General features: G+C 37.1%; 1 protein-coding gene across 1 annotated transcript in view; it reads right to left on the reverse strand.

Annotated features, from left to right (window-relative positions):
• The window catches only part of TNNI3K (TNNI3 interacting kinase), a 296461-nt gene that overhangs the window by 187444 nt on the left and 89657 nt on the right, over positions 1 to 19360 (reverse strand). The window contains exons 10-13 of the mRNA XM_019919967.2: positions 14098 to 14196; positions 10192 to 10330; positions 3597 to 3741; positions 3407 to 3511 (exon numbers count right to left, since the gene is read on the reverse strand). Coding sequence (XP_019775526.1) covers positions 3407 to 3511; positions 3597 to 3741; positions 10192 to 10330; positions 14098 to 14196 — 488 coding nt within the window. The remainder of the gene's footprint in view (positions 1 to 3406; positions 3512 to 3596; positions 3742 to 10191; positions 10331 to 14097; positions 14197 to 19360) is intronic.

Genomic DNA, 19360 nt, shown 5'->3' on the forward strand with positions numbered 1-19360 from the left:
CAAGCCACCCAGTCTGTGGTATTTAGTTATGGTAGCCCTAAAAAATTAAAACAGCCCTGATTCACCCAGGCTATTCTAGATGCAGATGTTTATATAAGTGCCAAAAAGATGAGAGAAGGAGGGAAAGAGAGAGGAGAAGGAGGTGATAAGAGAAAAAAAGCACATAAAGCAATAAAATCCTAAGATTCTCAAATATGGGCCTTCAAGAAAGGAGCTGTGGGTTTCCCTGGTGGCACAGTGGTTGAGAGTCCGCCTGCCAATGCAGGGGACATGGGTTCATTCCCCGGTCCTGGAAGATCTTGCATGCCACGGAGCGGCTAGGCCCATGAGCCATGGCCGCTGAGGCTGCGTGTCCGGAGCCTGTGCTCTGGCAACGGGAGAGGCCACAACAGTGACAGGCCTGCGTACCTCAAAAAAAAAAAAAAAAAAAAGAAAGGAGCTGTATAAAATTTCTAGCATTTTCTTATTAAATATCTCCTATGATATTAATTCTTTTCTAGGCATTCTGCAGGGCAACTGAATGGAATGGGGGAACACAGGAAGGTTCTGAGAGATTTAGGTGACAAGTTAGACTTGTGATTGCACCTGAAGTGGGAAGAGGGGCAGTCTTGTGAGATCTGATGCTAATTCCAGGTAGGCAGTGCCAAACTGAAATGAATTTTAGGACACCCACTCGTTGTCTGTAGAGAACTGGAGAATTGTTTGGTGTAGAAAAATCTCACACAAAACTGGTATCATGTGTTTCAGAAGTGAGGTATTGAATGTTGAGGTAGAGTACAGAAAAACAGTGTTTTTTCCTTCCAGATTTATTCTATAAGTGGTAGTTCACTGGGTCTTACTCTTTCCTCTCCCTGGGATGACTTTACCTAAATCCTTTTTCTCTCATGGGATATTATTATTTTCTTTAAATAAATGCCATTATTTATCTAGTTGAACTATTGCTTCCTCTATGAAGTCTTCTCATGAACCAAAGGCTGAGTTCATTGCTATCTCCTCTGCTTCCTTGTAATTTCAGTTTTATGGCACTTATCATATTGTGTTATGATAATGAATACACCTCTGTGTGTTTTGATACCTTACAATAGAGTTCCCTTAAGGAGGGAAGGGACTGTGTCATGTTAATGTTCCTATCAGCAACAACACAAGACAGGTCCTTAACAAGCCTTTCTTGAATAATTAAGTGAATAAAAAACAACCATCTCAGTGTAATAGATCATATCACCATTAGTTATTTGTATTATAAATAGGACCATTAACACTATACTTGTTGGCGAACCTCTCACTGTTGTGGCCTCTCCTGTTGCGGAGCACAGGCTCCGGACGTGCAGGCTCAGCGGTCATGGCTCATGGGCCCAGTTGCTCCGCGGCATGTGGGATCTTCCCGGACCGGGGCACGAACCCGTGTCCCCTGCATCGGCAGGCGGACTCTCAACCACTGCGCCACCAGGGAAGCCCAACACTATACTTTTAATGTTCCGTTGTCTGAATTACCTCATTATTTCTGTTCAAAGCAACTATTTATAGGAAATGACGAATTCAGAACATATATATATATATATGTGTGTGTGTGTGTGTGTGTGTACGTGTGTATACAAATGTGTATACATACAGACATATGAAAACAATAACAGGAATGTACTAAGTGCTGACTATGTGTAAAGCACTGTGATTTGTACATAGAAAAATTCATAACTGTAGTCAGTTCCTTATGTAAAAGGAGAATTTCTTTTATAAATATGTACTTAAAATGAATAGAATGAAAATATTAATACGTTATTCCTAGCAGCCACAGGTTTGCACAAAATAAAACAATTGGATACCTACTTTTAACTCACTTCACTAATCTTGTCATATAGACAATCTTCTGAAGGTGACAATAACCCTCTGATTATAGTCGGTTTCAATTTATGTGCACAAAGTAGCAAAATGATTTGAAAACTAGCCTGTGGTGTCAGCCTCCACAAGAATGACGTAATGGGTAGAGCACACTAGTAACCCGTACATATCAGTTCTGCCAACTGTCCCCTTCAGGGACAAATTCCACTGGTACACTTTGAAGGCATGATCTGAAGAGTTCTTGCATCTGTTCTGTTACAGAGTGTGTAGAAAACAGACAAAATATTTTGGTACTAGAACATGAAGATATATAAAAACACAGGATTTGGAATTAGTCAGGCATGTAATACATGTTTTTCTAGCCATAAGAATCTTTGGCAAGTTACTTAGTTTTCCTGAGCCTCAATTTTCTCATTGGTAAAAAAGGGATAGTAAATCCAACTGCATAAAATGGTTAGGAGGATTAAATGAGATAATGGATGCAAATCATCCAGCACATATTCACTGTTCCATAAATGGTAGTTTTCTTCACCTCCCTTTTGTCTGACCTCTTTGGGTGATAAGAAAAATCTGGAAATCCAAGTGAAATTTGACAAGTTGATGCCTGATGCAGAAGTGTAAGCTTAATTTTAGTTCAGTATTTAAAAAAAGTGTCTCATTTCTCTTATTCACTAGTACAGGACAAACACTACGTAAATAACATACTAGTCTCAAAATACATGTTTTAGAGGTTGCTAACAGCCAAGAGATCTGTAATATGTAGGTAAATAATCTGATATTCAAGGTTTACTCAATTCAAATGACTACGTTTTTATTTTTATAAGCAAAACAGTAACCTGTTAAAAAATGAGGTTTTAAATTTTATAAAACATCTGCTTTCCTTTAGGACATTTTAGGGAGTTATGCGCTTGAGTTCTTAGCAAACTTTTCCCTCCCTCTCTCTCTCTCTTTCTTTTTTTCTTTGTCACAACTTTTCCAAACCCAGCTGCTCCTTCAGGGTGCTTTTCCAGAGCACGTTGCAAAGGACTGTAATCGATTCCTAGCAAGGAGCTAATGCCTTCTTAGGTACCTCAGTGGCCACCCTGACTAAGCTCTTACAGGCTGACAGATGGATGTCTTAGATAGGTAGATACATTTGCACATAAGGTTTAAGTGGTAAGGAAAAAATGTCACATTTGATGCTGATGAATTCTGGTAATGATATTCTTGTCGGAAGAGGATTATGGGCACTGCTCCTTTTGGCAGCTTTCTGCAGCGTGTAGTGGAATAGGAGCAATATGCTTACAGATGTTGATATGCCTGTTGCCTTGGCAACATCAGTCCCTGTCTTTGTGGCTGCTGCCAGGAAGGCAGCATCTGGCTCTGGCCCCATCTGTTGTACTGACTGCAGCATCTGCGTCTACCTTTTCTCTGTGCATCTAGCTTGGGCTCCTTGTCCTCTGGCCACCCTCTGGTCTTGCTCTCTGATTGCAACATCTGCCACTATTCATTCTTGCTTCATGTACATGACTTCCAGTGTTGTAGGGTGTTAGCTAAGTTTAGAGGCTATTGCACTTAAATATTCTTTTACCTGTGAAAAGCCGTTTCACTGAAGATGTTTTCTTTAGTCAGACTTTCTATTCCTGATATTTGGATGATCTCCTTGGCAACTTCAAATTTGCCATTGTAGCATGCCCTAGAGTTAAGAAAATATTTTGAGAATAGTAAGAAGGTACACGTAGTATACCTGCAGTACCTATGGAAGTATACATAATACTCACAGGTGCAAAGGGGTGTCTCCATAGATATTAACAACATGTGGCTGAACTTCTAAATTGCTCTGGAGCAGGTACTTCACTATATCGTGGTGTCCAAAGCGAGAACAGAAGTGGAGTGGAACGTGATCCTCATTGTCCTGAGCATTCACTGTCATCAAAAGAAAGGGAAACATATGTTATCTGGAATCCTCTATTTCTCAACCTGCTCATGTGTAGTATCAGGGACTTTTCTAAGTGCCTGAGAGACTCCTGGAAATTGCCAATTAATGACAATAATAAAGGAAATTAAGTGCCACCAATTTAAAAAGTTAGAATTCTATCCTATAGCCTATTTCCACATTAAGCAGGCTTTCTTCTAGCTCCCATAAATCTATGGAATGCATCTAATCAAATCTACCTTGCATACCATATGACCCAGCAATCCCACTACTGGGCATATACCCTGAGAAAACCATAATTCAAGAAGAATCATGTACCACAATGTTCACTGCAGCTCTATTTACAATAGCCAGGACATGGAAGCAACCTAAGTGTCCATCGACCGATGAATGGATAAAGAAGATGTGACACATATATACAATGGAATATTACTCAGCCATAAAAAAACAAAATTGAGTTATTTGTAGTGAGGTGGATGGACCTAGAGTCTGTCATACAGAATGAAGTAAGTCAGAAAGAGAAAAACAAATACTGTATGCTAACACATATATCTGAAGAAACTAGGGGCAGGACAGGAATAAAGATGCAGATGTACAGAATGGACTTGAGGACACAGAGAGGGGAAGCGAAAGCTGGGACGAAGGGAGAGAGTGTCATGGACATATATACACTACCAAATGTAAAATAGCTAGCTAGTGAGAAGCAGCCGCATAGCACAGGGAGATCAGCTCGGTGCTTTGTGACCACCTAGAGGGGTGGGATAGGGAGGGTGCGAGGGAGACACAAGAGGGAGGAGATATGGGGATATATGTATATGTATAGCTGATTCACTTTATTATAAAGCAGAAACTAACACACCAGTGTAAAGCAATTATACTCCGATACAGATGTTAAAAAAATTTACCTTGCACAGTGGAAGAGTTCAGGAAACTAGTAAGTATCTAAAAGGTACTCATAGCCTTATTTCCACAAGTATCTCCTTTCAAATTGATTCCCCTTTCACCCCCATAGAAGATGTTAAAATTTTAATACTCTGGACAGAGCACCATTTCCCAAAATTTTGGCTCAATATGTTAGCGTGGGGCCTAGTACTCTGTATGTTCGCAATACTGTGTAGGAGGTTCTGATGTCCCCCTAACTGAGAAATGTCATGTTGCGGTATACAAATCATGGTATAATGAAAAGGCAGCAAGTTTTAGAGTGAGGAAGACCTCATGAATTGTATTATCTAAGATAGTTTTTTAACATTAACTGTTAAATTGATTACTCAGTAGTGGGCATTTGACCTTCTCTTTGTCCAATCCAGACTTATAACCTCTTCTGACATTTGGGAAATTCCCTATACTGAAAGTACTGACTAGAGGCCAAGATCACCTTTTATCATAGAAGCTGAAAATATGCTTTCCAAGCCTCCTTTGCAGTTAGGGGCACAGAATTAGTAGAGGGTGACCATATGTCCTGGTTTAGGCTTCTTATCCTAGAATAATTTTTAATAGTGACCCTTTCACTCTCAACCACGTCCTGGTTGGACTCTTATCTACAGGCTCTTCCAATCAACATGTTATTTCAGACTCTGACATCAGAGCTGATGACACACAAAAGGAGAGTCTATTCTATCTTGGCAAAGTAGCAGTGGTAGAATAGCTCCATCTAATTTCCAGTGGTACTGTTGTCCAGCCACAGACTGGGTGCCCCGCATTATTGGTGCCAGAAACACAAGTGTTGGTGTGTGTGCCTAGCTGGGGTGGCAGTGTGCCTTCAAAGGATTAGTTTTGGGGTGTGATTCTGGACACCATTTCTCACTGTGAAAATTCCAAACCTGGCTTTCTACTCTGTCCTGGGGAAGATTCTGTGTGCTAATTGATATCCTTTAATATTTCCCCTCATGCTTAAATTAGCAAGTATTAGTTTCCAACACTTGCAAATAAGAACACCTGACTGACACATAGTCATTCCTCAACAAGTATTAAATAATCAATATGCACCAAGCACTGTGCTAGGTGTTGGAGATATTGATTTCTTATAAGTAACAGTGGATATAATAACACTATTGGTGCAGCAGGGATGCTGAAAGGATTAAAGGAGATCATTTCTAGAAAGTGTCTAGCATGATGCTTATCACAAATTAGATACTTAATAAAAATCTTCACTCTCCCTTTTTACTAATTTCCCTCTTAGAATTTTGCTAAGTGGTGCTAAGGCAAATAAGCTATAAATGCATAGAGTCTATACCCTCAAATAAGTTACAATCTAGTTGAATAGTCAATAATTACAGGCCTGAAGTGATAACAAATCAACACCAAGCTGCTAAATTCTAGATCTGCTTTAGCACAATTTTTAAAACCAAAAATAACCAGATCGACTGCTCTACAATCACTTGTTTTATTATTTTACTACTTTGTCCATCTGTACAGGGTGCTTTATTCAAAATAGAAAATAATAGCCCTTAACAAATCCCATTCATTCTCATTCTTATATATCTATAAAAGAAATTATCCATAGAGCCAAAAGAATTGATCGAATTACTTTTTTAATGATGAAGGGTTGGAAGGAAAAGAAAGGCAAGATAAGAGTTAATTTTAAAAAGTTCAAATATAATCATCATTTAACATTTAATGAACACTGGTTTAGGCCTTATAGCTGCTATATTTGTAGACAATAATTCTTATTTTATCAACCTGCAAGCCCTTAAGCCAAAGGGAAATCTTTAACAAAGTTCCTGAACTCCTCCTCCCAAGACTGTTATTGAAAAATAAATCTTTGAATCTTTTCTATTAGTGAGTGGCTCAGAAGGACACACTTCCTTCAGAAGAATTTTCCGGGTTGTTTTGATTATCTTCCTTTTTAAGATACTTTTCCTTTGTTCACATTCTGTTGGAAGCCAGGGAAAGTCAATACCATGAGTCAAAGCTTGAGGACAGCAGGGAGTCCAGGGCATCAGGAGGTCACATGTGAGTTCTTGAGGGCCAGAGGGGACATTGTAAAGCAGAATGAAGCACAATATTCCATTAATTCATAATTTTCCTTTAGCCATACCTGGTCCCACCCAACATTATTCTTCTCTAGTTGAATCAATAAACTTCAAAGCAGACTCTTTACTTGGTGAATTACCTGCAATGGCCTAGACATTATTCTCATCAAAGAAGATATAAAATACCAACCAAAGGGACAGGCCAGGAGAAATCTGCATCAGATGCAGAGTTTATATATATATATACCCGTATTTCTGCTTCAGTCCTTCTGATTCCTTAATTCTGTCTTGGACCAATTTGCAAAAACAAAAAGTGCATATATTATTATTCTTACCTGAGGAAAACTGAATGTATGAATGATATTCTGTTTGCTCTAACATCTTATTTAGAGATTTAAGTAAAGGAAAATTTCAAGCAAAGGAATACATGTAAATCATTATTAAGAAAATATTTGGTCACTAGTCCTCTACTTTGAAGAGAGTAAATGTTCAGTAATGTCTTTTGAAAGAAAGATTGGATGAATGGGTAGGTAGCTGGATGCTACTTCTTGCTTATTTCTGCTCATTGATCTTAAAGATAAAATAAACATTTCCATATTAACCCAGCAAAGTTAGGACCTCTCACCAGCTCTCTAAAGCAACTCCCAAGTGTGTCTTAAATAAATTTTCAGTAACAAATCTGTGTGATAGTTCTGACAAGACACATTTTAAAAAATAAATTACTGACCATGCCCTAGAAATTTTTGTGACTTTCTCTAGTATCCAGTTCTCCAGTTAAGAGAACTATAGCATTCAACATTCAGATGACAAAAAATTAATAGTTTCTGAATTTAACATTTTCCATTTTTAACTTATTAAAATGATAAATTGTGAGAATTGTGTCTCTATTTTCCTCCTATGGAGTCCAGCAATATTTTGACCTTTTCAATCTCATTCGATAAGCATTGCAGTTCTCCTTTTTAATTGCCCTACGAGGTATAAGGAAGAAGACTAGAGACTTAAAACATATGTGACTGAATAGGTCAACCTCACAAACGTGCGGAACGTGCTTTCGGAAATACATTTTGGCTAATTTGCAACTTGAATTTATTTTCATTTGTGACATTCTGTTACCACGGAAACATGCTGTAAATACCAGATTTCAAATTGCACTCCTTTTGGGGTCATTCATTTATTCTTCCCCTTATGTCCATTAACCACAGGCAAAGTCCAGATCTAAAATAAATCATCTGGAGGCTTAGATACATTTTGGAATAAGTAAACCAGCTGATAATAAATCTTGTGCAGTGTCCACCAGCACAAAAGATTTTCTGATTTATTCTTTGCAATTGGTTGAAGTACAAAAGGGACTTAAATATCAAGTGTATATTAGAAGGAAGTAAAAATACTTAAAAATCTGAGTCATGTCACTTGATTTTTTTTTAAATGATTGAGTAGGAGGCATGTAGTGCTTGTGTGAGTCAGAAAGAAAATGTTAAAAATTATATCATATGACGCTGGTATGTACTGGGAATCTGGGTGCAGTACACATTTCAATGCCTTTTGTAGAAGAGCCCTTTGATCCTGGAGACATGCTGATCATAAATGACACTCATTTTGACACCACTGAGCTTTGGAGTTGTGCAGAGGAATAAAAGGCTGAGGTTGGCCTTGATAATAAAGGAAAAATGTGAGTGGTTCCTGACCCCTTGGAAGAGTGAGGCAGTTTCAAAAACAATTATGTGTTCGGTGATTCACATTGGTGTACCTCTGCCTATCCTAAACCAACAGAATCAAAGAGACTGCTTAAACAAGGTCCAGACAACAGCATTCCTTGCATCCTGACAACACAAGTTGTTTATGATAATGCTATAGAAAAAATTCCTGAGTTATTATACACTGGCTCAGAAAATGATACAAACTACGTTTCTCAAACGTTACCAAATAAAATGGCCCTGTTTCCAACATGGAAATGAAATTGCCCTAGCCTCTTGCTACAGTTGTCTCTGGGAGCCTTTGTGTTTTCCTTAGAGTAATGAAAACATTGATTAGTTTTATTAACTGAATATCAATCTCAATTTTGGACCAAGGAAATGGCAGTTCTATAGATCTGACAACCTTGTGCTTTTGGAAATGTGCATCATTTCTGCTGCAAAGGCCAGCAGTTCTTACAGCTGGGCTTTTAATTAGGTCTCTTGGGGATCAGAATGCTGGATATGCCTGAGAGAATTTAATGACAAGATGTAACTCTGAGTGAATTTGTGTCAAAAAATTAAGTTTGTGAGGAAGAGGATAAAAAGAGAAAGCTTTTTTTCAATACTTTCAATTTTCCAAAATTCATTTTGTAATTAAAAAACTAAAAAGTTGCAGGAAATTCTATTCTACTAAATGCATCTAAAATCTTTCTGTGTATTCTAAAGGTTTTTTCCCCCAACCTGATCACATTCTAACTCTATTTCCATTAAAAATAACAGTAGTATCAAATACTGGGGAGGATGTGGGGAGCAACTGGAACTCTCATATATAGCTGTGGGAGTGAAAAATACTGCGAACACTTTGGAAAGTTGTCTGAAATTTCCTAAAAAGTTAACGATGTGCATGCCCTTTGATGCAGTAATTCTCTCTCTCTCTCTCTCTCTCTCTCTCTCTCTCTCTCTTTCTCTCTCTAAATACACACACACACACACACACACACACACAACGAAGAGGGATTAACACATATATTCACAAGAAGAATTGAATGTTTCTGGCAGCTATATTCACAAAAGTCAAACACTAGAAACATTTAACCTTCCATTACAAGGAGAACGGATAAACAGTTAAATTGTGGGAAATTCATAGAATTTTCGGTAATAAAAAAGAGCAAATTATGATTCATGCAACAACATGGATAAAAGTCAAAATCATCTTGTCGATCAAAAGAAAGCAGTCACAAAATTATATCAACTTCAAGAACAGAAAAAAAGCTAACCTATAGCAATAGAAGCCAGAATATTGATTATCTTTGGTGGCGAAAGCTAGTTACTAAGAAGTGGGCAACAAGGAACTTTCCAGGTGAAAAATTTTCAACTTTCCAGATGAAAATATGTCTATATATTGATCTGGGTGGCTTTTACATGGGTGTATCCACAAGCAAATATTCACTTAAGTCAATATTCAGTTAAGATTTGAGAATTTTGCTATATGTAAAATTTACCTCAATTAAAAAAAGATTAGTGAATAACAAAAAGTAGGAAAAATTTAGGAAAACCCCTTACTTTTACTGCAGCACCTAATACATTAAGAGTTGAGCTAAAATATGTAAAGAAGGATTAACATATAGGTTTAATTAATATATTAAAAATAATAAATTATGACTTGTGGAACAAATTAGTACATGCGTACAAGATTAATCAACTTAGATTATTCTCTAATAAATAAGTAAAGTAGAAGTAAAAAGCATACATAAAGTAAAAGATAGCAAATTTCTTCTTCTAAACATAATCTTACCATCTGCTTTGTTGCCTTCTTCCACCAAGAGTTTCGCAATATTAAAGAATCCTTTTGCAGATGCTAGGTGGAGGGGCCTATCTCCGACTTCACCGCTTACATTTACATCAGCACCAAATTTCAAAAGGAGACGGGTTACCTAAAGGATCCATGCATTTGAAATTAGTATCAAATGCCAAACAGTAATGCAATGCCTTCAGCAATAGGGAAGGAGACATACCATTTAGGTTTTCTCTTGGATAATTTTTGCCTGAAAATAACAGAAAATCCTAACTCAACTGGCCTAAACAATAAGGAATTTATTATTATATCATCTAGCAAGAAATCTAAAACTGGAGCAATTTCAGGGTTGGGTCTTCATTGTATCAATACATAAATAACCTTCTCTCAAGTCACCCATAATCTTCTCTGAACAATCTTTTCTAAAGTTTCCTTCTGGCCAGAGCCAGCAGTGCTTACTTGATTCTTGATTTTCATAGTGGTTCCATACATAGGTCACCAATGGTAATCTTGCTACTGGGGTTCTGGGTCCTTTTTTGATTTGTGAGTAAACAGGAGATAGCCACACTAGCCCCCAGCATCTTCCCAAATTAGCTGAGATTCACATCCAAGAGGACAGAGAGAGATGAAGTAAGAAACAACTCAAGAGTTTCCAGGGGTTGTTTCAGGTAATTTACGGGATTCCTTCAAATTATTTATATATTCACTTAGGAACCTTCCAAATAATTTCTCTAAAATTGACATTATCTCCCCTGTGAATTTTAGGACTCATCATAGTGATCCCAAGAGATAAGTTAGGATACACCCGTGCCATTAAAATAACAGTTATGGGAGGACTCCTCAAAAGTCTTGACCATTGTGGCATCAGCATAAAAGTGAATTCAAGCTCTAAAACTATTTTGTGGCAGCAAATAAATATATCTTGAGCGGAAGCCTCTCAAGAATATGGTATATATTCGATAGAAATTCTAGGCGAAAAATTAGCTGGGTGGGATGTGGGAAAACTTCCTATTGCATGCAGTAGGTAAAGGACAAAGGTTCTGAAATTGGGCTTCTGCTTATTAGGTATGTCACCTTGAATAAATTATTTGGCCTTTTGAAAATTCAGTTTCTTCGTTGCTAAAATGGGAATGCCTCATAGAGTTGTTGTGAGAATTAAATAAGTTATTACACATAAAGCACTTAGAAAAGTGCCTGGTATTCAATAAATGATAGCAGAAGTGGTAGCACCAATGTGGAACACATGTATTTTATCTATTTCTTGGCTAACGGGCAGACCAATACTTAATTCAAGAGAAACCTGAACAGTAGACATTTAGTTTCAAGAACCTTGCACTCCTAAGCAGATATTTCCACTTACACAGGCTCCATAAATTCTGATTATGTGACTTTATAATGGATAGAGTTAAACTATCTTTGAAATCGATTGTCTATTAAGCACTATTATTATATACCTAGGAACTACTGCTGTTGGTAAAATACTCTTCCACTTAAAATAAGTAAATAAGCAAATGGCAAGGAACATGGCACATTAGTATATCGAATGTGCCATTCTCCTGTCAGCATATTTTAGTAAATGACAATAGCTTCCATAAATTACTTATGTGCTGTCTTTGCACATAGGAAGTGAGTCCCTTATCATAAAAGGGCCATCCACATTTTAGCATAATTTTATAATACTGTGACTATATATTCAGGGAAAGTAAACAAATTTAGGTCTCCACACAACATGCATAGAAGCTCTTTATGTTTCTGCTGGGTCATGAGGTTAATCGCCAAAGAGGATGACTCTACAAATAACAGGCACTGTGTATATCTTGTCTGTGCCTGAAGTCAGAAAAGTATAAAGTTTTTTCGCCACCTGAGTTTTGGACCCAGTACTTTCAGAAGCGTTTTCAGTGCTCAGCTCTCCAGGGCACCCCAGTGCAGTCTGAGCAGCCTATCAATGAAATGAGCAGTCTCCCCTAGTTAGAGGTCACACTTCGCAGGTCTGAGACTGTCCAGGCACATGCCAGCCAGCAAAGAAATAAAGGCACAAAGACTAGAACAGCACAGAGACACAAGGAAGTTTGATTTTCAACTTGGGATCCTCAGGCAGTGCAATGGCATGACCTGTACAAAGGTAAAAAGGTATAATTCTGCTGCATAACTGAGACCAGATCTAGAGAGATAAAATGAGGAAGAGTAAAAACAGAATGTCAAAAGAACAGTTAAGTTTTGATTATCTAATTACATTTGTATTTCTGTTTTATTTGGTTCTATTGAGTTTCTTGAGTATAGCTAAAAGATGGTGTTTGAAAAGAGCATATAAAATTTTTCTTTCAATATGTTAAGGTTGAAAATCAACGGACTGTGGAATTACAGCACCAGGCCTTGAATTCTAGCTCCACTACTTCAGTAAATGGCCTGGACTTTATGATTTTGCTCACTGATAGAAGAGGGGTAAGAAGAGGCTCTTCGGTACAACAGAATGAAGATGGGTTTTGGGATCAGACAGACCTGAATACATACTCCAGCTCTTCTACTTATTAGCTGCATGACTCTGGCATGCTACCTGACCTGAGTAAGCTCCATGTGTATCATTGATTAGAAGGGATAAATAACAGCTGATTTTAGGGTTGGGGCAAAATTAGAAAAAAATCCACATAAAGGCCTTAACATAGTGCCTGTCCCATAGTATGAGTTTGCTCACATGGTAACTCTTATTAAGTTCATAAGGTTGTCACAAAGGTCAAATGAAATTATTTGTTGAATGACGCTACATTGTAAACTTTAAAGCATTCTATACGTATCATTACTTAATTACAGATTATCAAAATTTATAAATATGTTTCTGATACATAACTATATATTTAAAGAAAATTATATATTTAAAGCACATTTAGTGATTGTTTTTTAGTTTATCTAGGTTATCCCATATATTAGTTTCCCATTGCCACTGTAGCAAGTTACCACAAAATTATTGGATGAAAAAAACACATTTTTATTCTCTTAGAGTTCTGGAGGTCAGAAGTCCAAAATCAAGGTGTTGGCAGGCTGCATTCCTTCTGGAGGCTTTCATTTCCTTACTTTTCAGCTTCTACAGCCTGCCTGCATTCCTTAGCTTGTGGCCCCTTCTTGTATCACTTTAATGTACTGCTTCCATTGTCACATCTCCTACTACTCACTCTGATTTTCTGCTCTCTATTATATGGACCCTTGTGATTACATCAGGTCCACCCAGATAATCCAGGATAATCTCCCCATTTCAAGATCCTTAACTTGATCACATCTGCAAAGTCCCTTTTAAGGTAACATTCACAGGTTCCACAAATTAGAACGTGAACATGTAAACATATTTTGGTAGACATTTTTTAGCCTACCACATGCCAGGTTACTAGAAAAGAGGAAATTCCATTTCTAAAAGTTATCTATTTTCAGAGAACTTTTGGAATGGGCTTTATGATTTGTTTTATTGTTAGTGTTAGTATCATCCCAGTGACATTTGTTGAGCATTTGCCAAACACTTTAAATTAATATCATAAGAGCAACCCTATGAGGTAGGTGCTATTAATATTTTTTTTTCATTTTGTAGACAAGAAAGTGAGGATCAGGGATATTATACAACCTACACATGGTCATAAAGCTAGTAATTTTTCAAATTCAGGCCGATTTCTATAGCCACCCACTTACCCATATACTCTACTGCCTCCCTCGTGTACTAAAGTAGTCAGTAAAAATGTATAACTTGGTAGCTGCTATGTTTCTATGGATCTACAAAAGCTCTTCAAGGGGGGAACTGATGAGCAGATGGCAAAACTAATTCAAAGGATATCTTAAATATCCTTTCTTTGAACCTAGTACAGTTCAAGAAAACCCTGGAACACTTAAGTGATGCCCCAGGCTTCGGAAATGCCACTGACTTACCTGTTCATGCCCATAGTATGCTGCAATGTGCAATGGAGTGAAAAAAACTGCATCTTGAACGTTGATGTTAGCTCCATGTTGCAGTAGTACATCAGCAGCCTGGACAAGAAGGAGAGCTGGGTTAGGAGATTCATTGGTGGCATCTGCCCATCAAAATTCATTTTACAATTACAATGTACAACTCTCCTTCGGGGGTCACCATCTTAAAACACAATTTTCTTCCACCTCCCTTCTCTGCAATCTCCAATGGCTAGCTTTGGCCTAGAAAATGAAAACCAAGCCCCTCACTATCACATTCAAGGTCCTGTCAATCTGATGGTATCCTTTTAAATGTATTTCCCATTACTCCCTTTCATAAACCCAACTGTACAAACAAACTGCACTCAATTTCCTACTTCTCAGAGTCTTTGTTCACATTACTTCCTCAGTCAAAAGTTCTCTTCTGGGGCTTCCCGGGTGGCGTAATGGTTGTGAGTCCGCCTGCCGACGCAGGGGACACGGGTTTGTGCCCCGGTCTGGGAGGATCCCACGTGCTGCGGAGCGGCTGGGCCCGTGGGCCATGGCTGCTGGGCCTGCGTGTCCGGAGCCTGTCTGTGCTCCGCGGCGGAAGAGGCCACAGCAGTGAGAAGCCCGCGTACCGCAAAAAAAAAAAAAAAAAAAAAAAAGGTTCTCTTCTGTCCAATCTACAGATGTTTAAACACAAGCTAAATGCCATCTCTTCCAAGATTTCTTTACTTTCCCTCCCTTCGTTGCCAACTGATTTGCTAAAATTAAGTCTTCCTTGCTTTTAAATCTCATTTAAATTTTCTTCATGTCATTTAGAACATTTAAAAATCTATATACATGCCTTATCCTTATTAAAGAGCAAATTCTTTAAGGACAAAGTATATATCAAATTCATCTTTATAATCCTACACTAGCATGTTGCCATGCAAATAGTAATCATTCAACACGAATTTGTTGAATGAATGAATGAATAAACGAATGAATGAGTGAAAAAAACTAGAAGGAGCTATTGGCCAATGAAAGGCACAGATTGCCAACAAATCTGCTCACCCTTTAGATTTCTTCTACTAAAGGCTCATCTCTAAGACTCTTTTCTCTAGAAAACTGATGGAAATCATTTCCTCCAGATGTGTTCATTTTCACTGTGAATTTTCTTAATGCACTCTCTATTCTTCAGTTGGTAAAACAATACACATTTGGGGAAATTTTCAAAAGTCTGTTAGACTTAGAAGAGAGAACATGAAGATGAGATCCAAGAGCTCAAGGAACATATGCTCCCACACCTCTTCTGTTCCTAGAAACAAACTGCCTCCTAAGTCAAGTTTCCTTGCCTGTTTGAATCAGAGCCCTTCAGAAGTGGTGAGGGGTCATGGACATTACATAACAAACCAGTATGTTTTAAAGAGGAAGAAATCAAGAATCAAAGGAATTAGGAAATTTCTCAAAGTCATGGAGCAAGTCAGTGTTAGCAGGGAAGTGAATCTCTAGTCTCTCACCTCAAGCTTTGTTTCCAAGTGCTCCAGAGTATTAAATAGTTCATTCATTCAATCATCCATTTGTTCATGTGTCAATACACCATTTATTGAGCATATATGAACTGAAATGATGTTATTTTACATGATTATTCTTACAGTTTATTCAATCAGTGGGGTAGCATTAGAACTGATTGTAATTGTCATACGAAGAGAAAAGGAATTCTTGTTGGAACAGCTGAAATTTCTGGTGGGTCCAAAAATATAATAAGCAGGTGTATAGGCTTCTATACATTCCAAGAACAATGCTTTTTGCTAAATTTGGATATTGCTGACTAATGATCAACAGAATATACAATGTGTACAGTGAGTTGTTTTTCTAATAAAAAAATTAAAATTACAATTAACACTTATTGAGGGCACATTATGTATCAGACCCTGAACTAAGTGCATAAATGGTAACTGGAGTGCCTCTGTTTCACTCCAAAACATAGAAAGATATGTTCTACTCTCCCATTTTAAAGGTGAAGAAACTGAGCCTCAGGGAGGCTTTGTAACCTATTTGAGGTCATACAACTAGTAAGAAGCAGAACTGGAATTCAAATTTAGGCCTGTTTGACTTCGAAGTTTCTTTCCATCAGGCCCTTCCTGTGACCTTGACCTCATTAACACTAACCTTTAAGTAAATGAACTAACTGACTCAATCTCAGATAAGAGGAAGCTTTCTGAGTAGAAAGTAGAAGCTTTGTAGATTCAGCTTGGAAAGAATGCTGGAGCCATTTATATCAAATGTCTGGTATCTTAGACTTCACATGCCTGTGAGTTCAATCTTGGGAACCTTTAAAGGAGGTCACAAACGATCAAGGTAAATGAAGCTTTTTACAAATTCTCTTATTTTATATATAGCATAAAAGAAAGTAGACAGCATGAATTTTTATTGTAAAAAGGATTCTCAAATGTTAAAATATAGAGCCAATTTCTTAGGCATAGTTCTAGAACTTACTTTCATTCTAAAAGATAATGGCTTTTAGGCTTGAATAAATAGTCCAAAGCAATTTTTTTTTTCCTCCTAAGTTTGCACTTATCCAGTCATTCAGAAGGTCAACCTTTTGCTGAACAGTCATTAATTATGAAGTGTTGGCCTTCTAAGAAACTTTCAAAATGTAAGTTTTAATGAAACCACACAGAGTCATTATTGAACTATAGGCTTTATTTAGTTTGTTTTAAAATTCAAGGAAATATTTAACTATTGAGAGCAATGTACACTGGAATTATCTGAATAATTTCACAGGTTATTTATATAAGTTGAATGCATTTATTGATTCTTATATTTCAAGTCATGATAGGGAGTGTATCTCCTAGCAATCTTATGGGGATATAATGTATCGTGATATACAAATATGCCTGTCATGTGGTTAAGACAAATGCACTCATATTGTTTAGGCTGGAACATATATCTAGCAAATCATTTTTTTTTTTTTTTTTTGCGATACGTGGGCCTCTCACTGTTGTGGCCTCTCCCGTTGCGGAGCACAGGCTCCAGACGCACAGGGTCAGCGGCCATGGCTCACGGGCCCAGCCACTCCACGGCATGTGGGATCTTCCCGGACCGGGGCACGAACCCGTGTCCCCTGCATCGGCAGGCGTACTCTCAGCCACTGCACCATCAGGGAAGCCCTATCAAATCATTTTAACCATGCTTCCCCTACTCCAGAACCTGAAAGAGCTGGTAGGTCAACTTCACCTGTTTTCCACTACATGAAGTCCCATGAAGTCCCAAACTGAATCTCTTTTATTCACCACTATGCTAAGCAGAGAATAGGCATCCAAATAATGGTTGAATTGGACTGTATTTCTAGTTAAAACAAAAAAAGGAATATATATCTACCATCAGTCAGAAGGGAAGTTAAACATTAACAATTAGGACCCAATTATATGATAGAAATTTTAAACAATTCAATTCAACGAACATTTATTGATCATTTATTTTGAATTAACCTTTAGCAAATCCCAAGTGCCTGCTCCATGCCAGGAACTGTGACTGGAGTTTTACATACATTGTCTCATTAAGATTTTTGCAGGGCATAAAATTCTGTTGTATTAAAAAATTTTGAGAAAATACATAGTTTTGATTTCTTTCCCCCAAAAAATAACAAAACTACTGGTGAAATTGTATACTTGAAACAAGTCTTATCACAGAAAGGATATCTTAATAATCTTTAAACTCTTTATAGAAATGAATTTTATCATACTTAGATTTGTATAACTGACATATATATCAGTATTATTATTATTAAAGAACCAAGGGGCTAATAACTTGGGCTAGTAACTTGGTATCCTTTACTGATGGAAGAAATAAGCACCAAAAATGTCTATCATTAAGTGGTCATTTTTTGAGCACAAAAAAATGGATCAGAACCCTTTGTTTTGATAGAAGGGAATTACTGTATACATTACCCTTTAAAGATATTTTTATTTGCCAGTTGACTCCTCAAAAGATCCAAGTAGAGTCTCTACAATTTCCAGGTTGTAATTTAAACACTTATTCAAACATTCTGCTTTCTTCCTAGAAAACCTCTGTTCTCTTTCTCTGCCTATAACATACCCAGTCTCAAGGCCAAGCTCAGTTCCCAGGTTCTCTGAGAACCTTCCACAAATCCTTTACTGTATTTAGCATTTCTTTCTCTAAATACTTATACTACTTATCCTCACAACTTAATCTTTTCATTAATTATCACTGTGGGTAAACGATTATTATAACAATATCAATTTTTTAAAACTATTTTTTCATGTTCTAAGCTTGTCTCAATGAAGTACAAGAAGGTTTGACTCCAGGTTAAAAAGATTTTTTAAAAATAGCCAGACCTCATGATTTAAAATTCCAGAGATTTAAAAAGTAATGCCTACAAGAACAAAGGTCCTCATTGTTCTTGTTTGCTGAATGTTTCTCCTACAGTAGGACTTTAACTTATTGAGTTGGTCCCATTTGGCTCTCCCTCTGAACTTCATCTTATGAAAATCAATGACAGCGATGAAGAAGAAAAAAAAGACTGTATCAATAGGGACTAAATGTCTCATGGAAGAGAAAGTAGAATACGGTAAATTCTACATGGGATAAAATGGCAATCAATCAGATTTGAAATTGCCAAAATTAAATATAGTGTCTTATACTACCAAGTAGACCTTCAATAAATATCTACACTTTGAAATTAAATTTTTCTGGGCTTTAAGTGATATCTCATTTCCTATGACTTCTTTGGAGTTTTCCTCAAATTCAAACTTACACTGATGTTTTCCTTAGGATTTATAGTTTGTTTAAAGCTACAGTTTTCTCTTCTGTATATCTTTATCTAACCTTTATTACTGAGACTTATAGAGAGCAGAACCATGAAGCTATTCTGGGTTAATATCCATTTCCATTTAGTAGAAAATCTGTATTATCAAAGCTTTAGAGGAAAATGTTTTCTAAAGTTTATGTCTCAGGAATTCAAAATGATCCCAAAGATTTTAACATGCAAGTGGATTTAGATTTGAAAATTTTCAATTATTTCCAGTTCTAACTTTCAATAACCAGTTCCAATTGTGTCCCATAGAACCATTGCCTTCTCTCCTAAAATTTTCAATTTCTTTTGAGAGTAGTCTACACCTTTCATTCACATATCCTCACCTCCTATTCAATCCTCAGCCCACCTACAATCTGACTTCAGACCTCACTTCTCTAGAACATGACATCAGAGGCCTACTAATTGTCAATTCCAATGGACACTCTTGGCTCTTTTCCTTAT

The sequence above is a fragment of the Tursiops truncatus genome, chromosome 1 (assembly GCF_011762595.2).
Source record: "Tursiops truncatus isolate mTurTru1 chromosome 1, mTurTru1.mat.Y, whole genome shotgun sequence".
Lineage (NCBI taxonomy): Eukaryota > Metazoa > Chordata > Mammalia > Artiodactyla > Delphinidae > Tursiops > Tursiops truncatus.